The sequence below is a fragment of the Phyllostomus hastatus genome, unplaced genomic scaffold (assembly GCF_019186645.2).
Source record: "Phyllostomus hastatus isolate PE091 unplaced genomic scaffold, TTU_PhHast_1.1 phas_contig_5, whole genome shotgun sequence".
NCBI classification, from domain to species: domain Eukaryota; kingdom Metazoa; phylum Chordata; class Mammalia; order Chiroptera; family Phyllostomidae; genus Phyllostomus; species Phyllostomus hastatus.
Genome location: NW_025333897.1, coordinates 6,250,215 through 6,270,613, shown reverse-complemented (window position 1 = coordinate 6,270,613; position 20,399 = coordinate 6,250,215). Strand labels below are relative to the sequence as shown.

At 47.9% G+C, this 20,399-nt stretch overlaps 2 protein-coding genes across 5 annotated transcripts; both read right to left on the bottom strand.

Annotated features, from left to right (window-relative positions):
• Positions 1-306: 306 nt before the first annotated feature.
• ETV2 (ETS variant transcription factor 2) lies at positions 307-2,686 on the bottom strand. The gene is made up of 4 exons (XM_045846936.1): positions 2,617-2,686; positions 2,431-2,508; positions 872-984; positions 307-636 (listed from the first exon to the last, which is right to left on the bottom strand). Exons 1-4 carry the CDS (start codon positions 2,684-2,686, stop codon positions 436-438), a joined length of 462 nt encoding a protein of 153 aa, XP_045702892.1. The 3' UTR covers positions 307-435.
• Positions 2,687-5,304: 2,618 nt separating this feature from the next.
• Positions 5,305-13,916, bottom strand: RBM42 (RNA binding motif protein 42). Of its 4 annotated transcripts, none has more exons than XM_045846965.1 (10): positions 13,699-13,916; positions 13,324-13,468; positions 11,951-12,035; positions 11,757-11,831; positions 10,021-10,086; positions 9,772-9,947; positions 8,926-9,258; positions 8,262-8,379; positions 5,642-5,836; positions 5,305-5,550 (listed from the first exon to the last, which is right to left on the bottom strand). In XM_045846965.1, the coding sequence occupies exons 1-10, from the start codon at positions 13,824-13,826 to the stop codon at positions 5,438-5,440; spliced, it is 1,434 nt and encodes a 477-aa protein (XP_045702921.1). In that variant the 5' UTR covers positions 13,827-13,916; the 3' UTR covers positions 5,305-5,437. The 4 variants fall into 4 exon arrangements, with proteins under 4 accessions (XP_045702921.1, XP_045702922.1, XP_045702923.1 ...); XM_045846966.1 differs by having other exon boundaries at positions 9,772-9,926; XM_045846967.1 differs by lacking the exon at positions 10,021-10,086 and having other exon boundaries at positions 9,772-9,926.
• Positions 13,917-20,399: the final 6,483 nt, after the last annotated feature.

Sequence of the window (20,399 nt, the reverse complement as noted above, 5' to 3'; positions counted from 1 at the left end):
GGTGGGGAAACAGTAGGTGGTTTTGAGGGGCTAAGCACTACATTTAATTCCTTGATAGTCCCTAGCACTGGGAGGGTACACAGTAAGCCCTTTTGGGAGCCTCAGTTCTTTTCTCAAGGGGGATAGAGTAGGTAAACTCACCAGTGATTGGGTCTGATTCTTTACAAGTCCCAGCACAGGGCAGGTACACAGTAGATCCTAGGGAGGTACTGAGTTAGATTCCTTAGTATGTCCCATCATACAATGAGCACACAGTAAGTCCCTTAAGGGTCTGCGTCTGTTTTGGTCTGGTGAGTCTTAGGATCACACAGGCGGTGGGTGGCGGGCGGGGGAGGTGTGGAGTGTTGCATGGGGGTGCACGCAGGCTCCCCAGAAGGTCTAAGGGTCGTTGGGATGGATGCAGGCAGCACACGAAGGAGGTTTGACCGGATATGTTTATTGGGTTGCTGCGCCCTGTCCGCCCCCGGAGCGGTCTGGATAAGCTAGGCCGGGCACCCGGCCCCCGAAGCAGTAGGTGTACTTGCTCCTACCGCTTTTGCGCACGATATCGCGGCGGTAGTAGTAGCGCAGGCCTCGGCTCAACTTCTCGTAATTCATGCCAGGTTTCCTCTTGCGCTCGCCCCACAGCCGCGCCACCTACGGCGAAGTCAGAGCTTAGCCGAGAAGGTAGGAGGGGGAGGGCTTGGCAATAGGTGGGCGGGGGGCGGGGTTCGAGTATAGTCGGGACACAGGCTAGGTGGCGCGGAGCTAGCTGGGTTCAGGTGAGGACGCGTCTGGGGAGGGACCAAAGACTAGGCAAAATGAATGGATGGACTAGGCTGAACAAGAGGAGACTGGGGCTGGACTTGGCGGGTCTGCGAGGCTGGCCCACCTCTTTGGGGTCACACAACTGAAATTCGAGGCTGTTGCCCGTCCAGCGGATGCAGCTGCTACGCGCCCCGTCTTGAAGCAGCTCCAGGAGGAACTGCCACAGCTGAATTTGACCTGCGGGGTGGAGGCAGGTGAACACTCAGGTTTTCTGGCCCCGGTCCAGGTCGCTTCGATGACTCAGGCGTCCGGGCTCCCTCCCCGGACCAGCGAGTCCAAATCCCTCTATATAAGGACCCAAGGATTGGCCTCCGGGGCTCAGGTTGCCCCACCTTGAAGACCCATTCATCCAGCCTCTCAAGTCTTTCCTTTTCACCTAATCCAGGAGCCTAGGTCCTTGTCCCTTGCTCCCTAGGTGACCAGGGTCACTTCCCCTTCTTCAGTACTCAGGAGTGAGGGCAACCGCGTCTCCACTCTCCAGAGCTAAGGCATCTAAGTTCCGCCCTCTCACGGTCCCGCCCCCTTAGGCGCGTAGGCTCCGCCTCAACAGCCTGCCGTTTAGCTTCCTGCGAAATCTTGCGGACCTCTCACCTCGGTGGTTAGTTTTGGGGTAACGAGCTGAAGTTGCGCGGTCCGACTGCTGGCTCGGTTCGGAGGAAGCGGGGAAATCTGAACTCTGGTACTCCTTCGAAGACTTGGTGCGATCTGTATGCAACCCCGTGTCCCAGGTGGTGGGATAGTACGAGCCCTCAGGCCCGCCCCAGAAGGTGTTGTGGTCGCAGCCAATTGAACAGTCCCAGGTGGTGGAGCTGGCTGCTGCCGGTGCTCGGGACCACGAGTTAGCACCTCCCGCGGGACTGGTGTTCTGGCGTGTGATCCCTAAAGACCCAGCGAAGGTGGCAGGGCCCATGCCGGGAGGGGTGGGGCCCAAGGCCGGCGAGGCTGGGCTCCAGGGGTCCCAGCCGGTGCACCCAAGCTGTGACCAGTCTCCTGACCACGGAAGAGCCTGACAGGAGTGCTCTGTGAGGGAGGAACGGACCCCAGTCAGTGGAGCCCCGGTGTCTCGTTCCCCGGCCTCCTCGGGAGTTCTAGAAGTCGAAGCTCTGTGTCTCCGGTTCCTGAGGGCCCTGGCTCCTGGATCTGGGCTAGGCCACCTGGAGGACACAGGCGCCCCCAGTCCTATTTCCGTTCTCTCTCAAAGATAAGGGAGGCTAGACTTCAACCACAGTGGAGGACTCCAGATTCCTCCTTCCCTGTCTCCGCACACTCACCCGCTTCCTGTGGAGTTTCTGGGTGTGGTGACGTGGAGCCCCAGTCCTGCTGTGGGAATCCTGCGAGGGATAAGGATGAAGCTGAATTTAGGGGAGGGTGTGAGCAATAACTACAGACCCTCCTCAACCACTCACCCAGTAGTTTTTATTTGTCTGGGACCGAGAGTCCTTATTACTCCCCACCCCCACCCCACTCACTCAGACCTAGGACTCGGGACTCCAGCCCCCTCTTCATCCTCAGGAGTTCAAGCCTGAAGCCCTCTCCCCATTAAACCCCGGAAGTCCAGGCATGGTCCCTTCCTCCCACAGATCTAACCTTCCCCAACATCCATGGGTTCCAACCCACAAACACCTTTCCAGCAAGGCTCCTCTGTCAGCATGTCCCCTTGGAGTGCCACTTCAGGGAAATAGAAGCTGAGTTCAGGGTCTTCTGCAGGCAATCAGGAGGTTAGGGTGCGTCAGGGTCAGTGGAAGGCTCCCACCTGGGCACCCCCCCCCCCACATACAAATATACATTGTTTCAGCCCCAGCAGCCTACCCAGCCTTGACAGCCTGTTCCCTGGGGGCCCTTCCTGGGGTGATGCTTCATCCCATTTCCACAAGTCCATGGATGCTCGTTGTGAATGTTCTGGGGTAGGGGCGATGGGATGGTGGGGAAGACAGGGTGAGCTGGTGACACTTAAGGGCCCTGCAGTCTGAGCCCCAGCCCTTGCTTCCCTCAGACCCAGGAGTCCAGGCCACCCGACCTCCAGTCCCCAGTTTATGGCTCACCTCTGGCGGGTTCCTCTGCCCCCAGTTGCGGGTCTCAGCCCCATTTCATACCATGCACCCCCTCCCTTGGGGACCTGGGCAGGGGGGAATTTTCCAAGACGTCAGAGCTGGGGGTTGAAGCTAGGGTCAAGTTGCAGGGGGCTGGGGCGGGGCTTAGCTACACTTCCCCAACCCAGGAATGGTCACGTGCCTCCTGGTAGCTGGGCTTTCTTGCTGGAATGGCTTGAGGAACAGTAGGCTGGGCTGCAGGGGGTGTTTATGGGGTGATGGCACTGGGGCAGGGGACTTGGTAGACAGGTTCTCCATCTGGGGGACTTGATCCTGCGACATGGAAGGGGGTTGGGGGAAGGAGGGCCTGGGTACAGCTGGGCTGCATCAGACTTATCTACTACAGGAAGGGGGGATTTCCGGCCAGACTGTTAGCCTACGTCAGTCACAGTCCACAGGGCGACTGAGGGAGATGGAGTGGGGGGAGGCTGATTGGGATCCCTGACCAGGCAGAGTCTCCCATTCCCAGGGATTTGAGGACATTCTAGAGGAGCATCAATCATGATAACGGTAGTATCAACAAAATAAACAACAGTAATACTAATAGCCAACATTTGTTGAGGGCTCATTGCATGCCCCCGACTGCCATGGGCCTTTTGTTTAATTTCCTTATGAGGTAGTTACTAGTCTTATTTCCATTTTATGACAGAGGAAATTGAAGCAGGCTTCCTCCCACTTTTCTTCATCTCCAGAGTCCATGCCCTTCCATGCTGTAATAGTTTGGGACAAATGGGAAATTTGAGTATAAATGGACTAAGAGATATAGAATTACTGATTTTTAGATGTGATAATGGTGTCATGATATGAAAGATGTCTCTGTAATGAACACTGAAATATTTATGGGTGACGGGCTATGTTTGTAACTTCCTTCAAAAGATTCATCAACCCTCTCCATGTCTCTTTTTTTTTTGAGTGTTTCTCTCTCCCTCTCTGGGTTTTCTGCCCGTTTCCAGTCTTACTGTACTGCTTCACAGTTCTCACCTCTCTTCATCCTTTTGCCTCCCTCCCCGCCCTTTCATCTCTGTCCATCTGAACCCATGACTGATTTTTTTCTCCCTGTCCTCAGGAAGACTTAAGCACCCTTTAAAAGCCTCCTTTCTGTCGCCATTCTCCTTCCCATCTCCTCCCTTGCCACCATGATTAGTGAGAAGCAGGGCAGGAGTAGGGAGGGCTAGTAGTGTGCAGGTGAGGGTCCCCCAGCTGGGTGGTCCAGCCAAGTGGTAGGGATCTGAAGGGCACTTCCTGCTGGGGGAGGAGGCCCTCATCCTCTGAACAGACTGGAAAATGTGACGTCAGAGAGGGGGCTGTAAAGCAGAAAGACGGAAACAGAGGAAAATTGAACACCTCTCTTGGGTTGCTAGCTTCCCTGACAGGCCTTGGCAGTTTCTCCCTTCCTCTCTTGCCCCCTACCAATCCAGGGTTCTCACCACTGTGCCCCTGGGAGACCCTCATCCCCTCCTGCTGGCAACATGCAATCTCCCTCTTCCTCAACCTCTTTCCAGACTTTAGCACACAGTAATTTCAGGGCTCTTTCTAAAGTGCAGATCTGTGACGCTGGTTCCCTGTTTGAACTGTCTCAGCTTCTTGGGGCTGGTTGCTGCCATTAGAGTAAAGTCTAAGCTCTTAGTCTGGTGTTCAAGTTCCTGTGTGGATCTTCTTTCAACAGGCAGAGACAAACTTGGAGCTGGGAGAGGAGACCTAGAGAGAATCGACTCAGATACAGATGCACAGAGACAAACCAGGGGCCACTCAACAGAGGAGATAAAGAAACATTCAGGGAGACCCCCCACAAAGACAGTCTAGGGTTCAGCAGAGTGAAAACAATGGGAAATAGACTCAGAGATCCAAAGGCTGAGAACTGCAGACTTGGAAAGAATGACAGAAGAGAATGAGGCAGTCTCAGAAACAGCCAGTTTCTTCAGAAAGCCCTCCTCAACTCCCAGCTTGCACCCTGGGTCCCCCTACTCTAACCCTGACCTCTCTGAGCTGTCACTGTCTGGCAATGGGCCTCTCTTCTGCCATTGGATCAGGAGCTCTGAGGAAACAGGGCCTGGGACTGTTACAGTCACCAATGTGTCTCCAAGCACTGTGTAGGCCCTAGGTGCACTTGCTGAAAGCCTAGAAGGCTGTGAGCTCCAGAAGGGCAGGGACCAGTAGACCCTCCCACCCCCTACCTTGGTGCTGAGAACACAGGCTAGAGTAAGAAGAGCATGGGTCTGAGCCTCAGCTTCCTCTTCCATGAAAAGGGGTGTACTCAGTGTGCACTTAAGAGGTTTCCAGAAGATGTAATGGGCACTCAGTAGGGACTGAAAAATGACCATTTGCATAAACTCATGGCTACCCTATTCCCAGGTGGGGAGATGCAAGGCCTTGTACCCCAAAGAGTGTTTCCAAGCTCAGCCAGGGATGGAAATGAACAAAAATTTATTGAAACTGGTTTTGAGGAAGATGGTGGGGTGGATAGTTACAGGTTTTCCAAAGAGAACACTGGGGAGGAACCAATGCCTGGCCAGGTGGGAGCAGGTGCCCAACCATAGACCCTATCTCAGGCCCAACTTCTTCTTCTCCTTTTGTTTCTTGCGTACCACATCCAGGTTCCGGTCCTTCCACATGCTCTTGCGCAGCTTGATGGGGCGTGAGCCCACATACTTCCCTATGGGAATGGAGGTTCAAGGTCAGGTTTGGGATTGGGTTTAGGCCAAATATCTGTCACACCCATTGTTCCCAGGGGAGGCCTCACCCACCATTCATCTCACGCATGGCGCGTACATAGTCGCTGGGGTCCTTAAAGCTGACGAAGCCATAGCCCTTGGTCTTGCCCGTGCGCTTGTCGCGGATCACCTTAGCCTTAAGGAAGGATGGGAAGCGGCTGAAGGCGCGTGCCAAGATGTCATCATTCACCTCATTGCCCAGATCTCCACAGAAGATCCGGAAGTCATCTGGGGTGGCGAAAGAGAGGTCAGAGGATGCAGATGCTTGCCCAGTGTCTGTCTTATTTAAAGGGCCTTCTCCGGAGGAGTCTCAACATCCCCCCCTTCCTCCGCCAAGCCCCTCTGCATCCCTAGCAGTCTCTGCCTGTGGCCCCCTTAGTGATAACTGCCAACACCTGTATGGTACTTACCCTGTGCTAGGCTCTCTGCTAAGCACTCATGAGTTTTTAGCATATCTGGCACTCTTAACAGCCCTTTTACACTGAGACGCAGAGAGGTCAAGTCACCTGCCCGAAATTACTCAACCAGTAGTAGTAGAGTTGGGATAGAATTCAGGCATCTGACTCCAACGTTCTTACTTTCAATTAGTTGCACTACCTTCTTCACCCTAGGATCATATCATCCATTCCCAGGATGAAGCCCCTAACTCTGTCCCAGCCCTGGCTTCTTCTCTCAGCCTCTGGCATCCCTTGGTCTCCTGGATACCTCCCCATGGACATACCCTAGGTACCTGACACCACTGGTTCCCATAATGGCACCCCACTACCACAGATTTCATCTTTCCTCAGCAAAGCCCTTTTTCTTTTTAAAGATTGTATTATTTATTTATTTTAGAGAGGAAAGCAGGGAGAAAGAGAGGGAGAGATTGAGAAACACTGATCAGTTGCCTCTTGCACACTCCCAACTGGGGACCTGGCCTACAACCCAGACATGAGCCCTGACTAGGAATCAAACCAGCAACCTTCTGGTTCACAGGCCAGTGCTCAATCCACTGAGCCAGTCCACTCTTAGTTCCCACATGAGTCCCCGAAACTTGAACACACTGCCCAATCTTTCTCCAAGGCTGATCTCAGTTGCCATTTCTGGGCATATCCCCTAGGGTGGGCCTGAGCCTCAACTGAACATGCTCACGTCCAAAGAATCCTTTCCTCATGAAGCACATACTATTATTATCCCCTTGTTAGAGATGGGGAAGATGAGACTATGTCACAAAACTAGGGTCTACCGCCTATACTGGCCTCATCTGGACCTATGCTGCCATGACCCCTGGCCTGGGGTAGTAGACTGTCCCAAGAGAAGAGGCAGAAGTCAAGGACTTGGATGGGAGGTAGGTCCCTTTCCTTGGCTACAACTGGAGTTGCCCATGGTTTCTGTGATGATTAAGGACACTGAGAACAAGATAGACTAGTTCAGGAGAAAATAATCTGAGAAACTCATAGGGTGATACCTTCTACAAGAAAACTAGCCTGGGCACTTCAAATTACTATACCCAAGACAAAGCAGTAGGAGAGAGATGATTCTCATTAAAAGGTCATTTGAGGCATAAAACTGCATGTATCCTGATTTGGGGAAAGAGAGTTATTAGTTTGGGGAGAACTGAGTAAATGTGAATATTAATGGAATATGAGAAACCATAGAATTATTGTTAATTTTCTTAGATGTGTTAATGATATTGGCATGGAAGAGATTTGTCACTTTTCTTAGGAGATAAATATTGAGGTATTTAGGAGTGAAGTGATAATTTATAACTTGCTTTAGATTGAGCAAAACCCCCCAAAACACACATACAAATAGAGAACTAAAGTAAATATGGCAAAATATTGATTGCTGAATCTAGGTGGTAGATATATGGCTGTTCATTGTGCAGTTTAGTGTTTAATATTCCGCCCCCCCCTTTTAAAAAGATTTTATTTCTTTTCAGAGAAAGAGAGGGAGAAAAAGGGGGAGAAAAAGATCAGTGTGTGATTGCCTCTCATGCGGCCCCAACTGGGGGCCTGGACAGCAACCCAGGCATGTGCCCCAGTTGGGAATCGAACGGGTGACCCTTTGGTTCGCAGGCTGGTGCTCAATCCACTGAGCCACACCAGCCAGGGTTATGTTTAATAGTTTTCATAAAAAGTTGGGGGAAAAGCCCTGGCTGGTGTGGCTCAGTGGACTGAATGCCAGCCTGGGAATGAAAAGGTCCCAGAGAGGCAAAAGGCACAGAGAGAATTCCCAGTCAGGGTACATGCCTGGGCTGCAGGACAGGTTCCCCAGTTGGGGGCATGTGAAAGGCAACCAATTGATGCATCTCTTGCACATCGATGTTTTTCTCCCTCCCTTCTCCTCTCTCTAAAAAATAAATTAAAAAAAAAGTTGAGGAAAAAAACAATGTTCTTTTACCTTTAGCAAGCCAGGCCCCTCATGAATAAGAAACAGCGGCTAGAAGGTCCCAGGTGCCGATCACCTCCACCAAATTCTGTTTGGCTGGGTGACAGCCTGCCTCTCTCAGAGCCACAGCCTAGTCCTCCATGAGGTGTGCTAACAGTGCCTTCCCTACAGAGAGGGGGCAGTTGTGTAGTTACCTGGTTCACCTTCCTTTCTTCTGCCCCAAGGAAGAGAATTTGGCCTAACTGGCTGAGCAATGCCTGAGCCTGGACATTGGCCCACATACCTGCATCCCACTCCAGCAGGCTGGGGTCTTCCCAGCTGCTACCAGCTGCCGTGCGAATGCAGCGTTTCAATTTCTCTGGCTTTCCTTTCTTCTTGTCCTCACCCAATGGCTCTGGGACCTGCAGAAGAAAGAGGAGCAGCCCTGACTTGGTGTGGCTCAGTAGGTTGGGCATCAACCCCAAAAGCAAAAGGTTGCTGGTTTGATTCCAGTCAGGGCACATGCCAGGTTACAGGCCAGGTCCTTGGCTGGGGGTGTGCAAGAGGCAACCGACTGATGTTTCTCCCTCACATCAATGTTTCTCTCCTTCTTTTTCTCCTTTCTCTAAAAATAAATAAAATCGTAAGGAAAAAAAGGGGAGCAAAGGCTTGGTGTTAAGAGTCTTTAGACTCCTCAGTCTTCCTCCCACCTTCCTTTGCTCCCCTTGTCACCCTCCTTGACTCCCTGGGCCTCCTGCCTCCAGAGTTAAAGGACTGAACGTACTCCTGAGTCTAGGGTTTATGTGTCTGCCACTCTCTCCCTGATGTCTTCCTAGCTCCTCCAACTTCTCGGGCCCCCGTACCTTCACTGATAGAGGACTACACGTGTTTCTGTGTATAGGAGCTCATGGGATCCTGTCTGCCCTCCCAGTCCTTTCTATCCCCTTACTGTGGTGCTCCTTGCTTACCTCAAGAGCCATGAGGCCAGGGGGTGGCTCAGGCCGTGGGGGCCGGGGTCGTGGTCGCAAGGACAGGAGCTCAGGAATTCGTAGTGGAGGCAGCAGGCCTCGCACAACTTCCAGAGGGAGGGGCAGGGGCTCGGGCTCAGGCAAAGGCATGGCTAGGGCCAGTGGTAGGCTGGGACCAATGACAGCAGGGCCAGTTGGGGCACCTCCAGCTCCCACAGCTACGGCTGCACTAGCGTCCTCCAGCCCAGCTGCCGCTGCCACTACTGCTTCCTCCTTCTCTTTCAGGCCCAACCCCAGGCCTAGGCCCAACTCTCGGGGTGTTGCTGGTTCTTCCTGTGGGCAAGGGGAAGAAATGAAAGGATCAGATCAAGGCTCAGACCTTACTCCCATTCCCATCCTGTACAACAAAACAAGGGCCTGGGGTCAGAAAGCAGGCAAAAGATATCAATCAAGACAGAGAAAGGAGTCTCTAGTCAGAGACAGACACAGGAATAGAGAAACACAGTTAGAGACATACACATGCGCATGCAAAAACACATGGACAAAGACATCAAGACAGAAAAACAGAGAGGGACAAAGGAAAAATGGAGATGAAGAGATAGAAATATATCCACAGCTCATGTTTCTCTATTTTTCTCAAAACAAAAACAAAAAAACCCACAAAAAAAAACCCCAACCAACCAAACAAACCAGAAATAGAAAGATTTGGCCACAGAAATACAAGGAGAGACAGAGACAGAGTGAGAAGGCAAACACACAAAACACTGGGGAAAAGACAACCTTAGACAAAGTCCATCAGTCCAGAATCAAGGATCTCCACATCTACTGCACACTGTTCACACTTACCAGAGGAGGCCTCAGAGCAGCCATGGAGCCCAAGGGAGGCCCCGGGGCCCGAGCCATCGGTGGTAACATCATAGGTGGTCCAGGGGGCCCAGGCAGAGGGGGGCCTACGAGGGCCTGGTGAGGGGGCCTCAGGGCCATAGGGCGAGGACCACCTGCTGCAGAAGAAAGAGCAGAATCTGTCAGGGTGTTAGTAAGGGAGTTAAGAGGGCTTGGGGTTATGTGGCAGGGATGATGATTCTGGCCCCTCACCTGCTCTCTGAAGCACATGGGGGACAAAGGCTGGACGCAGGATTGGGACCCTCTGGGGGCCCACAGCTGTGGGAGAGAGAGATGGGTGTGTGTGTCATGGGGGACCAGGGCACTTAGGACAAGTTGTGTGTGTGTGGGGGGGGGAGGGGGGGCGGGCGTTAATTAAGCATCTAAGAATCCTGGAGAAGAGTGTAGGGAGCCTTCTGGGAGATACAAGGGTCTTTTCATTTGTACATTTAGCAGAAATTTATCACTGAGGATCTCCTCTGTGCCTGTCCAGGGACACGCCAAAAGACCAAGGTTCTTAGGGAGCTCCTCACCCAGAGTAGGAGGGAATAAACCCATTACTAGGGAGTGACAGCCCAAGGTGTTTAGACCCAGGATGGGGGAAAGTCTAGGCATGGTGATTGGAGCTAAAGAGGGAAGCCCAGGGCGTAGTGGCAGCCCAGAGGAGCCCTCTGACCTATCCAGGGAGACTAGAGAAAGCTTCCTGAAGAAAGGGGCCTGGGAGCTGAAACCTAAAGGATAATAAAGACTCAGGCAAAACACAAGTGGAAAAAATAACGGCAATGAGAACATTTATAAACAAAATAATTTTCCCTTTTCAGTTTAGTATAGTTGTAATAGAGGTCAGGGTTGGAGAACATAAGAGAATGGTCAAGACATCAGCAGGCATCCAAACACAGCCTTATTGACTGACCCATGAATGTTCTTCCAAGGGCACCAAGGAGTCACAGAAGGGTTGGAAGCTGGGCAGGGGGACTAGGTCAGATTTGCATTTTGATCAAAACCATAAAGAGGAAGAGATGTTAGAATTTCTCAGATACCAGCCCTGGCTGGTGTGGCTCAGTGGATTGAGCAGCAGCCTGCGAATCAAAAGGTCGCTGGTTCAATTCCCGGTCAGGGCACATGCCCAGGTTGTGGGCCAGGTCCCTTTCGCTCTCTCTAAAAATAAATAAATAAAATCTTTAAAAAAATTTATCAGATATCAGATTAAAAAAATATAACAGGATTTAAGTAATGTTTAGTCTCATAGAGATTATACCAGAACTTTAGGTAACACTTAAGGAAGTACTATCTCAAAAACTATGTGTATAAAGTTTACCTCAACAACAAAAAAGTAAGAATGGTCTGTGGAAAGGACAGATTTTAGTTGACTTTGGTTAATTTGATTTTGGTTTAGTTGATAGGTTTTAGAAGGGTACAGTTGGGCGAGAGTGAGCAAGGGAGAGAATTTCAACATGAGCATTGCTGGCACATCCCAACAATATTTAAGGCTTTGGGAGGATGTGAGGATCTTTCTGCAAGGGGCTAGGTGATGTAGGGTCTTGACTGTCAGGTGAACAGCTTGGTTCTTGTTTGATGGTTCATCTCACCAACAGATAGCATGTAATGCTTACTATGTAGCAGACACCAGGACTTCTGCTCCTCATGGAGCTTATATTTTAGAGGAAGCAAAAGACAGTAAGTAAATTGTACAGCTTGTTATAAGGTATTAAGTGCTAGGAAAAACAGCAGGGTAGGGATTAGGGGTGACAGTAGGAGGCTGGTTTACAATGATCAAGTTAAGCCTTATTAAGGATAAAATGACTTGAAATATATAATCAGGTTTGTGCTTTAGGAAGATGACAACATCAGGGCAGGGATGAAATGGATAGTGTGAGTTAGAGCAAGAGGCTTAACTAGTTGAAATACGAGTGCTTGGTTAAATGTGGGTTTCCTGGCCCCAGAACTACCTGCTCGCCGCAAAAACATGGCTTCTCGAGCCTCTGGACTGTCCAGGTGACTCCGATCACCAGGGCCAAAGCCAACTGTTGGGAGAGGAGAGACAGAGAGGAGAGACCAGGATGGTGGGTGGAGAGCCCTGGTCATCCCTTCTTACCACCCTCCCTAATCCCCTGGCTCCCTCATCTCACCAATCCTTACTTACCTGGGCCCACAAAAGGAGGGCCACCCACCATGGGAGAAACCACTGTAGCTGCAGCAGCTGCTCGGGCCTCCAGAGTCTGCTGGACCTGTTGGGGAGGAAGTTGGGGTAAGGGACCTGACTCAGTGCTCCCAAAGTGCCCTTGATGGCTCACCTTGGGAGGTCAAGGGTTTCATTCTTTGCACTGTGCATTGGGCTGGTTATCTGTCAATCTTTAGGGTTTAGTTAAAATGGCACTTTTCAGGGAGGCTTTTGGGATCACACTAGCTAAAGCTGTTCTTAGTCCATCCTTAGCAGCAACTCTCACTATCCTACTCTTTCATCTGCCCCACACCATGTAGCACTATCTGAAATTATGTCCAGCCTTTCCTCCCCATCTCCCATGCCGCCACCATTGTCTCTTGCCTTGATCATTACAGTAGCCTCTTCCTCAGTCTCCTTGATTCTGCCCTTTCCCCTACAGTCTGTTCTCCAAACACAGCCAGAATGACCCTGTTAACATCTCAGTTGGACCACATCACCTATCTGCTCAAAATCCCTCAGTGGTTTCCCATCTCAGAGTGAAAACCTAGGTCCTTACCATGGCCCACAAAGCTCTACCAGACCTGGTGTCTATCACCTCTTTGTTCTCATGTCCTGCCACCCTTCCCCTTGCTCACTCCACTCCAGCTACACTACTTTCCTTGCTGTTCCTTGAACATCTCGGGTGCTTACCTGCCTCATGGCTCTCGCACTAGCAGTTCTTTCTACTGGAAATGCTCTTTCCCCAGATATCTACATGGTTTCCACCATCATGTCCTTTATTATTTTTGTTTAAATGTCACCTCCTCAAAAAGGCCTTCCCTGACAGTGCTTCTCTGTCCTTCTAACTGTACTTTGACCTGTCTCTCCCAAGTGAAATGTAAACTCCAAAAAGGTAGTAATTGTTGTTCTATGTTTTGTTCTCTGCTATATATGCCTAATTCCTAGAATAGTGCCTGGTGCATAGAAGGCACCCAATAATTATTTGTTGACATAATGAACAAGTTTTATTTAACTGTTTTCTTTTTAGTAGTCTTTCTCTCCACTAGTCATATATGTTTGAGCACTTGAAAGTGACTAAGGAGATTAAGGAACTATTTAACTCAAATATGTAACTTAAATAGAGGCATTTCCATCATTGCATACAGTTCTACTAAACAACATGCTTTAGAACATAAGCTCTCAAAGGGCAGAAATACTGTTTGCCTTAGTAATTACTGTGTCCTCAGTGCCTGGAACAAAAATATTTGCCATGCAAATTAATCAACAAGCCAACATGTAAGTAGTTCTCTATATATAAACACTGAGTTCCAGGCACTCTGCTCTTTGACTTACTTGCCACAGCCCAGACGTACCTGCTGGTATGTGTTGGTTGCGATAATTGGGCGTATCACAGGAGCTGCTGGGACCTGCATCGCTTCTACTGTGGGGACCGTAGGCACTGCAGATATAGCAGCTGGGATTCCGGAGACTGGAGCCCCCAAAACTTCCTGCTCAAACCTGAAGGACAGACACCACAGCTCAGGACCTTGCACCAATCCTGGAATGCTGGCTATCTCGAGACAGAGCCCTCACCCCTGCGAACCTCTTCTTACTCCCGCCCCCACAATCCAGAACGTCCCATTTCCTCATGATAGAGCCATATGGTGGGCCTATTGGGGCCTGGAGGCCCTAGGGTTCGGCAGCTCTGACTTTAGGCTGCTTTTATTCTGCCCTGTCGGGGGCCTTACAGGGCCATCTCCGCCTCCATCTCCTTTAGGCGTTCTTCGCCGCTCTTGCCCGGAATGCTGGCGCCAGGGCCCGGGACCACAGGTCCTCCTGCACCTGGGAGTCCCGGGGCCGGCCCCGCCCCAGCCATAGCTGCCGTCTTCCCTGTGTCCGCTACTACCGCCTGAGCTCCACCGGTTCCGCTGTCTACTCTCTGGGTACGTCAGTGTAGACGCTCGCGGATGACCTATAAGCGAAAGCGACCGGCGCTGGTACGTGACATCATACGCCAAACGGGATCGTCTTTAGAGCGAGGGCCAGTGAGAATCTGGCTCCGCCCAGAGAGCCCACCCAAGGAAAAGTATAGGCCAATCACAGTGCTTGAAAACGAGCCAATGGAAGAATCTGGGTCTGTGGGAGTGCATCCAAGAAGGAGGCGGGGCCCTCAAGGAAAAATGGGGGTGAATGAGGGCGCTCCGAAGTCGAAAGTCAGAGAGTCCGTCCTTAAAGTAGGAACTGGACCTTTGAGAGCTCGGGAAAGTTCGGAGGCCCTCCCGGAAGTGTTAAAACACACTTAAGCCCTGTCGGTGTAGTTTAGTTGGTTAGAGTTGTCCCCATACGCCAAGGTTGCGGTTCCATATCGGGTCATGGCACTTATAAGAAGCAACCAGTGAATGCAAAAAGTGTAACAACGAATCAATGTTTCTTTCTCCTAAATAATAGCAATTATAATGCTTTTAAAACACACTAAGTCTGCATCAGCCTAGGCCTGTGGGCTAGGCTGGAGATAGCTCAGGCGCGTGGGCTCCCAATCTGCTTTAGACATGGTGCCGGACAGTGACTCCCAGAAAGAATAGAGAAATGATGTAAGGAGCTCAGAGGAGGCGCTTCCTGGAGAGTATGATAGTTGGAGGTTTTTGCTAGATGAAATGGGATGAGATATTTTGGGTCGGAGGAATAGTTCATGTAAAGGCCAAGAGACAGTAGCCAAATTTGTCAACTCAGAAGGTCACATGTGCAGGTTTGATCTGTGCCCTTTCTTGTGATACAGCTGACTTGTTTTGGTAGTCTTCAAAATGTTTTATTATGAATATTTTAAACAATATGCAATAGTAGAGAGAATAATACAATGAAAATTTTCTACCTCTCCACAATTACTAATATTCTACACTTCTTGTTTCATTTACATATTTTTTTATTTTTTGCTGAGGTGTATTAAATTCTGGCCATCTGTCAATTCATGCTTCATGATGTTTCTCTAACAGAGAAGGACTATTAAAAACATTTTCAAACCCAAGAAATACAATTTCTAAATATCAGCTAACGCCCAGACTGTTCGATTTTCTTTGCCTCAAATTGTCTCTATATAATTGTATTGTAAACTCTGGATTCAAATAAGACCCACATGTTGCATTTGGGTTAGTCGTTTTTTTGTTTGTTTTTGTCAAACAATTTTATTGGCTATCTTGGTTTCTCGAAGTTTCAGTCTGAGTCAGTACAAATGAATGCTTTGTTTAAATGCTGACTTTTGTTTCTTTCTGTGCTAGAGATTTGCTAAGAGAATAGGAAGTTTTTTAAAGACATCATTACTAATTAGAGTTCATATTTTATTTAGATTTCCTTAGTGTTTACCTAATCTCTCTTTTTTGTTTGAGCATTCTAAGCAGGATACCACCTTACATTTAGTTATATTTCCTTCAGCTTCTCTGCTTGTGACAATTTTTTACACTTTGTTGTTTATGACATCAGTAGTTTTGAGAACTGGTCAGGTATTTTGTAGTATCTTCTCATTTGGAATCTGTCTGATGTTTCTCTCATCATTAGACTGGGTTTATGGTTTGTTTGTTTTTTTGTGTGTTTTTTTTTGCAGGGTTGGGGAGACCACATAAGTAAGGTACAATTCTCATCGTATCATATTAAAGATACATACTATCTACATGACTGACCACTCTTCGTGTTAAATTTGATCTCCTGGCTAAGGTAGTATTTGTCAGCTTTTTCCACTAAACACTTACTTAAAAAAATAAAACTAACTCCTTTTCCATGCTCTTTGGAAGAAAGTCATTATCCACAGGCCACACTTAAGATATGGAATATCTACATAAATTATTTGGAATTCTTCTGCACATGATATTTGCATATTCTCTCCCCTTTAATTATTAAATCATACCAGTTTGGACTCATGGATCTGTTATAGTTTGAGTTGTAATTTAATCCTACTGTATTTTCTTGCTCAAATTGTTCCAGCTTTTAAAATCTTGTCTTTTTAAATCTATACATTTCCTCCCCCCTACCTTTTTCTTCTTTTCTTCCTCTCTTTTTCTCTCCCCTCCCCATTTTTGGGCCTTTTATTTGTTGAAAACACTGGATCAATTGTCCTACAGGATGTGTCACGTTTTGGATTCAACTAATTACATTACATTGTTTCACTTGTTCCTCAATACTCCCTTCCCCTTTTCTTATATATTGTACTGACAGGTAGAAGCTTGGTTAAATTTAGGTTTAATTTGGTGAAAGAACACCTCATAGGTAATGCTGTTGCAATATATCCCATTGTATCCCATCAGCATAAGCCTGGCTGTCCTCCTTTGGTCATACCAGGTTTGATTAGCAGTGTCATTCTGTTTCAGTCATTTTATGAAGTCAATCAATCTTTCCACTAATAGTTTTAGCAGCCCTTGACCACTATTACCTGTATCTATTACTTCATTTATGTATACAATGTAGTGCTTTTTGAATTTCATCATTCTCTTTGTGATTGTTAGTGGTTCTTTCATATAATTGCCTACTCATCAGGAATTTTGTTACTTGTTCATATGCAGGAAAGACAGAGACCATGCTTTGCTTCTTTCCTTATTTTATGAAAAAAAATTCAAAATGAGTTTTTTCTAGCCAACTCATTTAAACATATTTTCTTTATTTATTTTTAGAGAGAGGGGAAGGGAGGGAGAAAGAAGAAGGGAGGGATGTGCAAGAGACATAAATCAGTTGCCTCTTGACTCCCCCAACTGGGGACCTGGTACACAACTGTGGCATGTGCCCTGATTGGGAATTGAACCAGTGACCTTTTGGTTTTCAAGCCAGCACTCAATCCACTGCGACATACCAGCTAGGGCCCTAGAATCTTTCAAAGGTGACCAATGAGGTTTGTGTGTATAAGTATACCAAAAACCAGTGGGGTCCTATCACTCACTGCCAATAGACAAAACTCTAGAGGCAGAGTTTGGTGGGAAGGGAAAGTCATTTTTTATTCAAAGGCTATAGGGGTTTTTGCTTCAAAGCTCATTTCCTTTAAGACACCCAAAGAAAATCACTCTGTCACCCTCTGTCAGCTTAGTTCAAGGCTGTTCCAGGAACCTCTTCTCCCACTCTAAAGTACCATCCTATAAGAAATGCAGGTGGCTTAGCTTGTTTCCAGTTGCTGTCTGGCTTCAGGCATCTTGCAGAGTCCTTGGCTGGGCAGCCTACTCGTGGCTCACTGCCCTCTTCCTCCAGTCACTTCTCTCTGCTTCCCTCTAGTGCATCTGTGTGCCTGGCTGGGCAGGACCCACCCAGTGCAGCTCCAGTTGTCCAGCACTGCCAGTGGCTTCCAGTTCAGGGCAGGGGTGCAGATCTTGTTGCTAGGCCATGTGGCTTCCAAGGCCCATTCGTCCAGGCTTCCTCCATTTCAGCCCTACCAGCCCAGTGCCTGCTGTGCTCCTGGCCAGGCAGGCCCTACAGTGCTCAGGGAGGGGTGCAGAAAACATTACCAGACCATGAGGTCTCTAGGCCTTGTACTCAGGAACTCAGCCCTCAGTTAGCAGGGAAAGAGGGGAGAACAAGGAGAGTGGCTCTCCACTTTATATAGTCTGGTCCCAAATCCTCTGCATGGCAGAAGCACTTAAGAGGGTATTTTTTCTCTGTCATGCTGTACTGCCTGGTTGCCAGGACAAATACTCTTCAGAGCTTCCCAACCTCTGCCCCATGGAGGAGAGGTGCAGCCTTTCCTGCTGCTCCCAGGGTCCCCTGCTCCCTTCTGCCCAGTGATCTGGCCAGACCTCACTCCCATTATGTACATATCAATATAAATGTATATTTTCAAACATATTTTTTGTGCTTCAAGTCATGGCAGTCATCGTTACCACTACTTAATACTTTTGCCTGTGGCAGCCCCTTCAGATTACCTCCTGAGTTCTTTCAGCTCAGTTCCAGTAGTCTTGCAGGAGTTCCTTGCTTTCTTGCACAAGGTACCCCATACTCACTTTGTACATTTCCTCCTCCAAACTTGGAATCAGCTATTTCTCCAAAGACCCCTGGTTCCTTATAGTCAGAAATAGTATTTAGAGACCTCAATCTGGGCACTAGGGATGTTCACTGTTACTGGGTTGTCATTATATCTAGACCTTTTCTGTGGGCTTAGCTAGGGTATTTTTTTTTTCCTTTCAGAAAGAGAAGGACTTCTGGCCAAGATGGAGGCAGAGATAGATACATTTTGCCTCCTTGCACAACCAAAAGAAGGACAACAATTTAAAAACAAAAAATAACCAGAACTGCCAGATAATTGAACTTATGGAAGTCTGACAACCAAGGAGTTAAAGAAGAAATATTCATCAGGATGGTAGGAGGGGCAGAGAAGGAAGCCAGAGTGGAGAAGACTTACGGCAAGGCAGTGGCTGGAGGACCAGGCAAGGTGGGGGCTGGCAGGGTGGGTGGTCACATGTTTGAATGTGAATAAGCCAGGAGGAACAACTGGGGAACAAGACAGACTGAGCAACCCAGGGTTTCAGTGCTGGGAGATGAAGCCCAAAAATCTATGACTGAAAAAACCTGTGGGGGTTGAGGTGGCAGGAGAAACTCCCAGCCTCACAGGAGAGTTTGTTGTAGAGACCTACAAGGTCCTAGAATGTACACAAACCCACCCACCCAAAAATCAGCACCAGAATCAGCCAGTTTGCTTATGGGTAGTGGGGGCGGGGTTGGGGGTGGGGAAGTGACTGAAAGCCCAAGGAGAGATGAGCAAGAAGGATCGTTCCCTCTCAGACCCCTCCCCAACATACAGGGCCATGATGCAGCCATGTGGGGTTGCCCTGCCATGGAGAATACCCAAGGCTCTGCCTCTCATACATAACAGGCACATGAGACAAAAAGAAATATGGCCCAAATGAAAAAACAGATCAAAGCTCCAGAAAAAATACAACTAAGTAATGAAGAGATAGGCAACATATCAGATGTAGAGTTCAAAACACTGGTAATCAGGATGCCCACAGAAATGGTTGAGTATGGTCACAAAATAGAAGAAAAAGTGGAGACTATGAAAAGTGAAATAAAGGAAAATGTACAGGGAACCAACAGTGAAGGGTAGGAAATTAGGAGTCAAATCAATGGTTTGGACCACAAGGAAGAAATAAATATTCAGCCAGAGCAGAATGAAGAATTCAAAAAAAAAATAAGGAGAGGCTTAGGAACCTCTGGGAACACTTTAAATGTTCTAACATCTGAACCATAGGGGTGCCAGAAGGATAAGAGGAAGAACAAGAAATTGAAAAGTTATCTGAAAACATAACAAAGGAGAACTTCCCTAATCTGGCATGGTACATAGACTTCAGGAAGTCAAGGAAGCTCAGAGTCCCAATGAAGTTGGACCCAAGAAGTCACACACCAAGGCACATCATAATTAACTTACCCAAGATTAAAGATAAGGAGAGAATCTTAAAAGCAGCAAGAGAAAAGGAGACACCTACCTACAAAGGTGTTCCCATAAGACTATCAGCTGATTTCTCAAAAGAAATCTTACAGGCAAGAAGGGCTTGGCAAGAAACATTTGAAGTCATGAAAGGCAAGGACCTACATCCAAGATGACTCCATCCAGCAAAGGTTTCATTTAGAATGGGAGGGCAGATAAAGTGCTTCCCAGATAAGGTCAAGTTAAAGGAGTTCATCATCACCAAGCCCTTACTATATGAAATGTTAAAGGGACTTATCTGAGAAAAAGACAATAATAAATATGAACAGTAAAATGACAACAAACTCACAACTATCAACAATTGAACCTAAAACAAAAACAAAAACAAAAATGAACTAAGCAAAAAACTAGAACAGGAACAGATTTACAGAAATACAGACCACTTGGAGGGTTGTCAGCAGGTAGGGGGAGAGGGGATAATAGGGGAAAAGATACAGGGAATAAGAAGCATAAATTATAGGTACAAAATAGACAGGGGGAGGTTAAGAATAGCATGGGAAATGCAGAAGCCAAAGAACTTATAAGTATGACCCATTGACATGAACTAAGGTGGGGGAATGATAGTGGGATGGGGGGTATAGGGTGGAGGGGAATAAAGGGGAGAAAAATGGGACATCTGTAATAACATAAACAGTAAAATATATTTAAAAAAGAACCATGAATGTTCATTGTGATATTTTCAATTCAAATGAAAGATTATGAGGTGTTCACTTCTTTGATTTTATATATATAATTTTATTACATTAAAAATCTTGATCTCCAGTAACATTAGCAAAGCTACATATTTGCTTTAGTCTAATATATAATTTCAAAATAAGATGAAAAATGAAAAAAGATAATGTAGGGTCTCAGAATATTATAACATATACTTTTTCAAAGTAAAAATATCAGTATTAAGACTTCCAGCCAAGATGGAGGCATAGGTAGACACACTGTGCCGCTTCACACAACCAAAATAAGGACAACAACAATTTAGAAACAAAAAACCACCAGAACCAACAG